This window comes from Hippichthys cyanospilos, chromosome 15 (genome assembly GCF_059441005.1).
Source record: "Hippichthys cyanospilos isolate Australia breed blue-spotted pipefish chromosome 15, RoL_Hcya_1.0, whole genome shotgun sequence".
Classification (NCBI taxonomy): domain Eukaryota; kingdom Metazoa; phylum Chordata; class Actinopteri; order Syngnathiformes; family Syngnathidae; genus Hippichthys; species Hippichthys cyanospilos.
This window is the reverse complement of record NC_142383.1, coordinates 16,286,415-16,297,955: the sequence shown is the minus strand read 5'-3', so window position 1 is coordinate 16,297,955 and position 11,541 is coordinate 16,286,415. Positions and strand designations below refer to the sequence as shown.

At 40.0% G+C, this 11,541-nt stretch overlaps 1 protein-coding gene across 1 annotated transcript; it reads right to left on the bottom strand.

Moving 5' to 3' along the window:
* Positions 1-5,677: 5,677 nt before the first annotated feature.
* On the bottom strand, positions 5,678-10,271 carry arid6 (AT-rich interaction domain 6). The gene is made up of 6 exons (XM_088434115.1): positions 10,140-10,271; positions 8,494-8,647; positions 7,970-8,022; positions 7,641-7,738; positions 7,410-7,569; positions 5,678-7,092 (listed from the first exon to the last, which is right to left on the bottom strand). Exons 1-6 carry the CDS (start codon positions 10,146-10,148, stop codon positions 5,806-5,808), a joined length of 1,761 nt encoding a protein of 586 aa, XP_088290241.1. The 5' UTR covers positions 10,149-10,271; the 3' UTR covers positions 5,678-5,805.
* Between the last annotated feature and the right edge of the window lie 1,270 nt (positions 10,272-11,541).

The window sequence follows — 11,541 nt, the reverse complement described above, 5'->3', positions numbered from 1 at the left end:
ATGACACTTTAAGACATGGCCATTAACTGGTCTCTAGCGCCACCTACTGTCTTGAAGTGAAACAAGTCAACAAAGAATTTTCTGTTAGCTGACATAGTTTGACCACCGCTCAAGGGAATGTTGCAAAAATCGTAGGAAAATCAATGTCATAAATCCTATTAAAATGCATCTCAAAAATTGTAATTATCAGTTTTATATGGTCCAAAATTCGGACAATGATTAATTTAGTACACAAAATCTCACACTTCCAGTTGCAATCACATAGAAATGTCAGTATCGTTGCATTTTGAAATTTTTCATCTTTCAATCATCTCCTGGAAATTTCAGCTTTTTCCCATTGATTTTTTTATGATATCAGAAAAAAAAAATCAAAGGAATTTCCATAGTTTGTAACATAATGCCTTAAAGGTAAAATAAATAGTGCTATTTTTCCGGGGGGCATTACTGCAATAGAACTTAAGGAAACTTTTTTTTTTGGTCTTTATTTTCATACTAAAAAATGGCTGATATGAATTGATATATTCCAAAGTTGTTTCCAGAACAAAGTTATTGTTCGCAGAAGTTAAAGGCTATGATGTAATCTTCGTCCTTGTGCTTTTTTGACAAAAGAATGTCACACATATTTCAACTAGGTCTGTCTTTTTTTTAGATTTAGCTTAGAGTAAATCTTGACGGCGCCGTTGCCAGGAAAGCGTTTTAGCGTAGGTTGACTCATAGTTGGCTAAGCTTGACTGATAGCTAGTGCCTAAAAAAAGAACGTAAAATATCTGATTATGTAAATGTAATTGCATAACGCCTTCCTGGATAAAATGTGATATTTTTTTCCCTTCCTTGTATACTTACTAGACATTAAAAAGCGAGAATTGCTTTCTTCTTTTAGTTGTACTAAAAAAAAAAAAAAATTGCAAGTAGTGCATAAAATGACAGCAGTAGAAACTATGTTTAAAAATCCAAGTAAATTCAACATTGGTTCCAAGATAATTTATCGAAAACTTGTGCGGCAACTGATAATGATGCCAATATTTTTGTTATGATTGCATTTTTTTTTCTTACCGCTACAACATGCACTTAGTTAGCTAGCTAGACATATAGCTATTATAGTAAATTCCAATTATATTGCAATTCCGTTTTTTGTGGTCTCACAATATCATAGACTTTTTTTTCCGGCGTTATTAAAGATGCTACTTTATTTTATATACTGTTAAAACAAATGGGTGTTGGGGATTTTTCACTAGCCTAGCCTTATGCTAACCCAAATTGGTCATAACATTGTCAAATATAAATATATATTTACTTTCAACCCCGCAAACTATCCAGTGGCATCAGCCTTATCCATACATATATTAATTATAACCAATATATTTTTTTATGTAGAAAAATTGTAAAAATTATGATAATAGCAAAAGTAACTAGCAAACTAGCTAAAATGACAAGTTAAGCTAACACTAATTTACAATTGCTATTATAGTCTATAAATAGTTTTGGTCAATGTGTATCAAAATGAAGCATATGAAAACTCATGTGAAACAGTACGTTAAACACAATAAGGATGATGTAAGCTAGCTGCTAACGTTAGCCCCACCGAAATATCTATTTTTGAAACCGAGCCGACTGAACTTGAATTTGTCCACTACTGTGGACACATAAATAGTCTGGCTCTGATTTCAATTCCGATGAAATCATTTTCGAAGGACTCAAAGCGTTGAATTCTGTAGCGTTTTGCTAGCAGAAACGTTAGCATTACCACGGTAGAGACTTATACCAAACCCGTAATTACATATTGGCATCAAAGACCTGTTGGTTCTGTTTCCCAAGATCGGTCTCTGTGAAACAACACATCATTAAGACAATTAAAATAAGGCACAAGATGTTCTAACGAACCTCCATGCCAGCAGGCCACCTAATGGGGACTTTTTATTACATTCCGCGCATTGTCACAGTTTCAGTGGGAAGCTCCCCGCCTTACATTATACAGTCAAATGCGGCGTTTGTTTCCCAGCATCTTTTGAGCAAGGCAGCCTACGGACTTGGATCACTAATACCGATTCTCTTCGGAGGAATACCCCAAATTCCTGCCAGCTATTGTGAGAATTTTGGAGCGCTTGTATAACTCAAGCCGCACCTTTTCAAGGCATTGATACTAAATACTAATTCAATGTATTTATGAATGAAACGGGATGTATTTTCATCCTAAAATCCGTGAATAATATTTTAACGCGGACCAGTTCAGTACACGTAATGCACACAGACATGACAATGATTTAACAAAGACTGTGAGTGTTTGTATTCGGTGCTGCAGAACACAGATAAAATAAGATATGAATGATACTGTAAACTGATACCAAATTTCCCGTGACACAGATGATGTGACCAAAGGTGAACATGCCAAAACCATCTCAGACATCTCGTCAAAGCAGTTTTTGTTCCTTCATATCCTCATTACAGGATCGTTCCATATGTGTGCGTGCGCTTCGTTTTTGCTACAGCGTGGGGACCGAATGGCAGGTTTAACTCTCTTTGTGGGGACCATGTTTGTGGACCCCGCAAGTTCAGATCTCTTTTTGAGTGTCAAGACTTTTTTTCTAGATTTGGGTTTTGGTTGAAGTTAGGGTAAGGGTTAAGTTTAATGTAAGGGTTAGTGGCTAGGAAATGCATTATGTCATTAAGATGTCCCCAGTATGATGGGAAAATCCCTCTTGTTTGTGTGCCCCTGGTTTTTGCTACATCATGGGAACGAAAACCCGGGGTTTCACGTCTTTGTGGGGACCTCTTGGACTTGTGGGGACAATGAAGGTCACATGTTCAGACCTCTTTTTGAGGGTCAAGGGTTTTGGTTGAGGTTAGGACACTACTTCTTGGGGGGGGGGTAGTAGTATGCAAAGTATAATTTCAACAAAACAAGCATTTTCTTTTTTTTGTTTCTTTTAGTTTCATGTATTTGGTTATTTTTTTCAGTTTTAGACTAAGCTGTAACCCATAAAAATGGTGTAAAAAAATAGTTGTTTTTTTTGCGTTTTTTTTCTGATGCGTTTTTAGTTCTACTTATCCAATTTTTATAGATAATAATCTTATTTATAGCCAGCACGTCGAGGGGGGGTGTTCTCTTTCGCAGCATGGGATAAGACCCCACAAGTTCAGATCAGTTTTTGAGGTTCGCGACTTGGTTTAATAGCATAGGTTTGAATTGAATTTCGGTTGAGATAAGGGTTGATCTTAGGCAATCTGTTATGATGGTTAAGTTTAAGAATAGTAGCTCGAAAATACATTATGTCAATGAAATATCCCCATTATGATAGAAAACAAAAAACGGTTACGTTTAGGGTTAGTGGCTTGAAAATGCATTATGTCTATGGAATGTCCCCATTATGATATCAAACAAAAACACTTGAGTGCGTGACATAGAAACGACACTATTTATATTCCGATACAAAAGTAGGCAGTGGAAGTTAGCCTCTTTTGAGACAAATCTGGCTCCAGTTTCCTTCTAGCTTGTTTACGCTTTTCCCATTGCAGCTTATACAAGAGAATGAGCATATTGTGACAGCTCTTGGCAGAAAATCAGCTATTAGTCAATTGCTGAACTTTTATGAGTCCCGCATTGTTTTGTATGCAAACTAATTGCCGGCATCGTAAGGGTGCGGTGCGCAATTGCTCGGATGCCGCTGAGTAAATTCGATGAACTCTTTAAGGTCAAAACTAGAGCTGCACTCCCTGCTCATTTTATTTCAGGTCACTCAATTGATTGCGACTTAAATGGTTTCGATTTTGTTTCAAGATTTTTTTTACCTCTGTTGATGTGGAAACCCGTAAATTTCTTTTAAGGCGAAAAAAGATAGTAAAATTAAAACATTTTGGAATTTATCAATATATTGGAAGCATGGGGCTGTCGATAGGGAGGAAACGTGGTTGACATCTTTAAATATTAAAACCTGTTTAAATGTATTTGAATCTAGTTTTAGGCTAAATTCTAAAACGATGGAAAATTTCCCCAATACCGGACAGACATACCAGTAACAATAAAACGATAACACTTCCTAATGAACAATGTTTGCATAATTTCCCATCATTTTAATAAAATGTAGGTCACCTGCTAAAGAAAATGGCAATTTCCTTTTTATCTGCAAAATATTCCGTGGCATTATGGGAAAATAATTGATCTTAACTCTTAGCGTTTAGCCTACAGGTAAATATTTACACATATGTTAAAAACAAGTTGGATCATATTGATTTGGAAAATTGTTTGAAAATGTATTAACAAAAAATACGTTCAAAATGACGTGTTAAGGAAATATATGTCCGAACAAACGCATTTGCTAAAATACTTTAGCATACATTTTAAAAAATGCCATTCGGAAGTACGTAGTTGCGAGAAAATACGACCCAACGTACGAATTTGCGAAAAATACCTCCAAACGTACGTATTTGCGAAAATGCGTTCAAACATACATATTTTGCAAAAAAATATGCTTGAACGTACGCATTTGCTAAAAATACATTTGTATTAGGAAAAAAATACTTTTGAACGTACGTATTTGTGAGAAAAAATACCTTTGAGCATCTGTATTGCGAAAAATACGATCAAATGTACTTAATTGCAAAAAAATTTAAACGTATATGTATTTGTGAAAATATGTTCAAACGTATTTTAAAAAAATACATTCGAAAGTACGTGAGTGCGAAAAAATACGTCAGAACGTACGTATCCTCAAAAAATACCTTTGAATGTACATACTTGCGAAAAATATGCTCGAACGTACGCATTTGCTAAAAATACATTCATACATATTTAAGTAAGTAATTTGAAACAAATTTTCCAGCCAAAATTTTTCTTTCTAACACCTTTGAACTTCTGAGGGACAAAATAAAAAAACCAATCAAATTCACATCTCACACTTGTTTGTCCTTGTTTGACCTGCAATTTGATGACGTCCTTCCAAAAATGTCAAACAGTGCCCGTTGTATTCTTCTGCCTCACCGCAGAAAATCCCTGAATGCTCTCTTAAATTATACAATAATAAGCTCACGCAATTATACTTCTTTTGGCATATCAACTAATTGAGGTGTACAGAGCAATTACTAGCCGTTCAACAAGTTTAGCGTCTTGAACTGTAATTTTTTTTTTTTGTTTTTTTTATCCCCCTCAAAAAACAGACATGAAAAGGACTTCATATTTGGTGTTTATTTGAAGCTAAATTGTAAGTGATTGGAATGTTGACAAACTGAATACAAAAGGTATACGCGCATATTTCTGAATATACCTTAGCATTACGGCGGTATGTTGTAAAAATACTTAACATTTTGTATTCAAAGGAAGACGCCTATAAAACAACCCTGAATATATTTACCCTGTTATATCGGGAATTACCCTTTTTAGACTTGCTATAACTATCATTTTAATTGAGCGTTTTTTTGTTTTGTTTTTTTTAGGAGTTTTTACAGTATAGCAGGCAAGACGCATTTCGAATTATACGTCTTAGTCATGTGAGCGTTGTTGTATGATATTTGTGTTTGTTGCTGCTCCGTTGCAGTTGTTTGAGGGTTTATAATCGTTAGCGTCTTTGTTAAAATACATTCCCCCACCTATCATATTTCATATTAAATGCAAGCAAGTTTTTGTTCAACGGAAATAATCTTAAAAATCATGTTGTCTCGACAGTGAGAGTCAGGCGCAAAAGAATACTTGAAAATGTGTTTTTATTAGTTTAAATGTGCGTAGGAGAGGTAAAAAAAAATACAAAAAGTTTTCTGATATAGTCAATAAAAGTTTTAAGGTGTGTTTACATGGTCTTTTTGTCCGTGCGAATGTCACGTGGAGTTTGAGATGATTTTCTTGAGCTTGATGACCTCCTCGCTGGTGAGCTGCAGCACGGAGGGAGCCGAGCTGGAGTTGGTCATCAGCGAAGGCGGGTTTTTCATCTCAGGAGCCTTCCAATTGGTCTCGGCGTCTCTCTGACGGCTTGTCGTTACCGTGAGATCGTGAGGAACCGGACCTGGGCTCTGGGGCGGTTGTCTCTCCTTGGTGGAGGTCTCCCAATAAGATGGCGGTTTGGGGCTGATTGATGATGTCACTTCCGGCTGGGAAAACTGAGAAGCGTCCAAAGGGGCGCCGGGTTTCGGAGCACTGCCAGAAGCGGAATGCACTGTGTAGCTTGTGAAATGATTCTGGCTGAGGACGTGGTGCCTCGTAGACGTCTGCGTGGTTGAGCTTGGGCTCGGAATTTTTTTGCTGGGCACCCTGAGGTCTTCGATGCCGGCGCTCTGCTGATGGGAATTGGGAGGGAAAAAGAACGGTCCCAGGGGCAGGTCCTTGCTTCTCTGAGCCGCCTCCTGCAATAGGCGAGGAAGATGCTTGCCGTCGTAGGTTGAACCCGGGGGGCCGTATGTCCGCAGCCAGCTGTGAAACACCGACAACGGGATCTCGATTTCCATTTTGCCATCGTTTTCGTGAGGTGGGCACGGATGGATGTGGCCGGTGTTTGGCCTTTTCGCCGCCGGGCCCTCCGGTTGCCCTTCTGTGGGAGTCCGGGACTCACTCAGGCTCCGCTTGGTAACGCAGGTGCGGCCGTCTGTCCTCGTTGTCAGGGTGGCGTCAAACTCTGGACTATTGCTAGAGGTGAGGTCAACCACCAAGTCCTCCCTGGCCCTGGTGGTCTCACCATCGTCCGGCTTCTTGGCGCCATCCTTCCTCGCTACCTGCGAGTACAGCTTTGTGTACAGCGAAGATGGCGTGTTCAGAAACTTTGGGTTCTTGCTTGCTAAAGGCGGGGAGAAGGATGATTTGGGATTCTTCTCCATCCTCTGACTCTCCGCTTTTATGCTCAGGTTGAGAGGCTCACTCAATCCGGAAGATGACTTGTACTGCTCGGCCAGGAAGCGCAAGTGCTCCAGTGGCCTTACGCGTTCCGCTGGACTCGAACCGCAGGGCGGGAAGGTGAATTTGGGTGGGGGTGCTGTCTGGGGACTGTGTGAAGTCATCACGGAAGCGGGCAGGGGGATATAAGGTTGTAGAAGGGCACGGCTTGAGTGATAGAAATGAGGGTGTTGGAGAGGAAAGACGGGTCGATGAGGACCATGTTGGAGGTTAGGATGATTCTGTTGGAGATACAAACGGTTAGCGAGCCAGAGCTTGCTGCAGTTTCCCTCGCAAAATCTGACGTACTCAAGATGATTCCATCTCAGAGAGATTTATTTCAAAAGGACATGGTTGTCTTGACCCCAGTTAACACAGGGTCGGGTTTAAGCTTTAATATTCTTGCTCTACAGAAAAACAAACATACCGCAGATGAGTATACACAGTGTGACTTCCTATTGTTCAATCAAACATGATCTCTCCACCCAGCCACAAACAAATTCAGGAGTCTAATCTAGTGTTGTAGATCTTGAAATCGGTAAGAAGTAACATGACCAACCTGGGGGTGCAGTGGCAGTGGCATCATCTTGCGTTTGACTGGTCGTGGACCATCCATGTCCTCCACGCTGTAACCGTGGTAGCGGTAGTGCTCGACCACATGCGGTGACACCACGTTCATCGGCATTCCTTTCAGGTGGCACTCGTACGCCAGCAGTAGCCTTAGCGGGATGAAGGCGTGTTAAGAGTCCGAAACGTATAACGGACACCAATTCGTTCCCCGGTGACTCACTTCTCGTAATGGCGGCGGGTACAGGTGGCGGCACTCGTGCTGCGAGGGTTTCCACCCAGCGAGTTGTAGACCTGCTTCCAGAGCTGCTGAGCCGTCACCTGTCCAGAAAAAAAAAACGGTCAGTCGCTAATATCGGAGACGGCACACAGGAAGTTGGGATTTTGGGAAGAGGATCCTCACTGGAAAACGTAAGTCCTGAATTTCAAGGTAATGTCTGAGACCATTTAGTTCTTTGTGATTACCCATGTAATTGTAATACTTTTTAGTCTTAATATGTTAGCTATGAAAGGAAGAAACAAAGTCACATCGAGGAAAAACAAAGAACTCACCTGGTGGTAACCTCCCAAGTCTCTGACTGTCTTGAACATCAGAAATAGATCGACTGCAGGGAAAGAACAAAGACCTTTCAGACCTGATTCTGTCACATTAAGCAACGTAGAATCATAGAATTTCCAATTCTAAAATATTGCTAGCCATTGAGTATTTTGCGTGGCACAAGAGAAATTGTGCGGTATCTCTATGGTGATAGCTCGCTTTCTAGCTAGTAAAAGTCACTTCCGGTAGCCCTAGCGCTGGATCCAACTACACTTGTGATGCCTAAAGCTTCGGTAGGTCCAGAAAGACTATGAAAGCATAACCCAAACCGATGAAAATTTTGCACCCAGACATTTGACCTAATGACCTAAATTTAAACTCTTAACATTTGTTCCATGTAATTTTGTGATATAATCCCCAACATTTCTCCTCATTTTGCAGTGTCCCCCTCGGCCCCATTGGCCTCAGAACCAATACTAGCTTTTTGTTCTACCTCTGATTTGCCAGTTTAATGAGAATTCCAAAGCCACTCAAGTACTTTGTTTGAAGCCCAAGTGAGGGATCCTCTCGATGGGGGTATCTCGCTTCTTCATGAAAAGGTAGAGGTTCTTCAGGAAGGTCTCTTCATCCATTCCCATCAACTCCCTCCGGTGCTCCTCCGGGACCCCCAGGTGAGTCTTAGCCGTATGTGCCTGGGAACGGCAAAAAAAAACAACAAAAACAACAGCTTTGACAAAAGGTTCTCTGTTCTGCGTCTTACTGATGAATGGTCGTCAAACACACAAATCAAACCCGTGCCATTACTGCATCAATGGGTCCTTTCATAGATGACATGTCGCCTTTCAGGAATCTGTCAAGGCACGTAAGTGCAATTTGACTCCCAACTCGCTAACACCCTTTTTCATCCAAATATCGTCACCGGCATACGCTCGCCCTAACCCCAACTGCAGCAGCAACCTCCTCTAAAACTAATTCCAAGACTCACACCCTAATCCTCAAATGCAACCACACGCTTCAAAGACCTGCCACACACCAAACCACTTGGCTGAGCGTGACTGAATTGGCCAATTTCCAACAAATTAACAATCGCTGATTTACACCTGCAGATCTTAAATATAGTTTAGTATTGTTGTAAAACACAAGAGAGATACCGGTCTATATACTTTGGTGATACTGCTTGGCATTTTAGAAATGACATTTTTGTTGTGAAAGATAAAGTTTTAAATTTTGCTAGTCTGCATGGCAATTAATCTGCAATTTAAGTTTTTAATCTCTCGTTAATTACTAACTAATGGTTAGCCACTGATTAAAAACCAGACAGACAGAAAACCAGACACACAGCAAAATCCTAATTTCTGACTCCTAAACTACAATTTTAGCACTTATTCTAACACTCACTCCTAAACCTAAATCCTAACCCAACCCCAAATCCTGAACTATAACTTTAGCTCTAATCCTGACCCCTACCTTATCCCCTAAATCAAATCCTAATTCTCAACCCCAAATCCTAAACCTTGACTTTAGCTCGCTTCCTAACCGCAACTCTCACCCATAAATCTACATACTAACCCCAAAAGACGAATCCTAAACTATAACTTTGGCTCTAATCTCAACCCCGATTCTCATCACTAAATCCAAAACCCAAATCCTAACCTTAAACTTTAGCTCTAACCCAACCCCGAATCTCAGCCCTGAATCCAAAATTTAACTCTAATCCCAACCCTCACCCCTATATCCAAATCGTAAACGCCATCACCTCACCCAAACTCTAACCGACAATTTCCTAATCCTCAACCTAACCCAAGACTCACCCCTACACCAAATCCTACTTCCAAATCCAAACATTAGTAAGCAACATTAAATCCATTTGAACTCCAATCCCAACCCCAAATTCAATCTTCACCCTAAAATTTTGGCCCTAAATCCTCGGCTAAAACAGTAGGCTAATTTTCTCTTCCAGTTTCGCCTATTCGACCTTTGTAAATGACCGTCACCCGGATGACTGAGAATCCGGGCTGACATCAAACGTACCAAGCACAAGGATCCATTTTTTTTTCTTCAAAACTGATATTCCGGTAGTAAACGAAAAATCACTGCAACAAACTCCTAACCTGACCCAAACCTATTTCTAAAAGTATTCCACATCGAAAGTACAAAAAGTCATGACCCACTTCCTGTACTCACCATTTCCATCGTGAGTGCAAGCGAGGGCGCTGATTAGTCAGCGCCGGGTGCCATCCGAAACCACCGCAACGCACTAAACCCACAAGCGCACCCACACACGCGCGCGCGTACGTTCCGCTGGCTGTTTGCAAATATTTAACAGCGCCACAGAGCCTGCCTATTTCAACGTCTCGCTGCTGAGATTTGGACGGTCCGACCGGTCCGACCGGCTCCCTTAACGACTGCAGTGCCGGAATCGACCGCGCGGTGCAATTTGGCGTTGGCGGTACCCAAAGTTTATCCAAGTCCTGGACCCGTTCTTGCGCAACAGGTGGCTTGGCGCTCCGACGGTCGTGCAGATTAGATGAAATGTGAAGATATTTCGCCGGGCAAAAAAACCCCAAAAAAACTGATCAACGTTGATATTTACGAAGCGCGGCTTGTCACGTCATGTTATCATATTAGCTATCACAATTATCGCGCGCAAACAGGAAATGCAACATTTCAACGGCTCCCCGTCTATTTTTGGTTAGCTTGTATAAGACATTCCGTTTCAGGTTTTATTGTTTGATTTGCCACGGGCTTATCTGCAAGATCCTTTTGTTCAACATTATTGCTTTGAAAAGAAGAACAAAAGCATTTGTCTTTGGTAAACTGCAAAGCTAATGCCAATTTACCATTTCCTGATTGATGATTTGATTGGCCGTTGGCGGAAATTTGGCAGTTGGTGTTTTTTCGCAGCTCAGTCAGAACGTCCCGATTATTTCGACTCTTCCCGGGATTGTTCAAATACTTTTGAAACATAATGTTAGTCGCTTCACCACAAATCCATAATATTCATAAATTGAGCTGTGATTGGCCGTTTACTGAGCCAGGAAGTGGAAAATGGCCGCCAACTGACCTGGATAAGAAAAACAAACAAACAAACAAAAAAACAATTGCTTTTGCTGTTTAATTCATATTTCACAAACACAATCTGAATTTTGTCACAGTGTAAAGAAAATGCAGTTTTTATGGTAAAATACTGGCATCTTAGTTGCCAAAAATATTCCATTAAATTATGCTAACACGTTTTCTACATTTACAATAAAAAAATTGTGTTGAAACTTGATTTTACACACTACATTTTCTAATTGCAAAACTAACAGTATAAATGCATTTTTTTTTACCATAAATGTAGAATATGTGGAACTGTAAAAATAAATAAATAAATAAATAAAAATACTGTTTATTCAGTATAATACTGGCAACGTAGTTGCCAGAAAAGTACCGTTAAATTACGGTTACACATTTTCTACTTTTACGGTAAAAAAAAATTGTATTGTTACTGTTGATTTTACAATTTGAAAATGTACTGTGTACATTACACAATACATTTGTACATATTGTTAAATTTGAATCCAATTACTGATACAACAATACT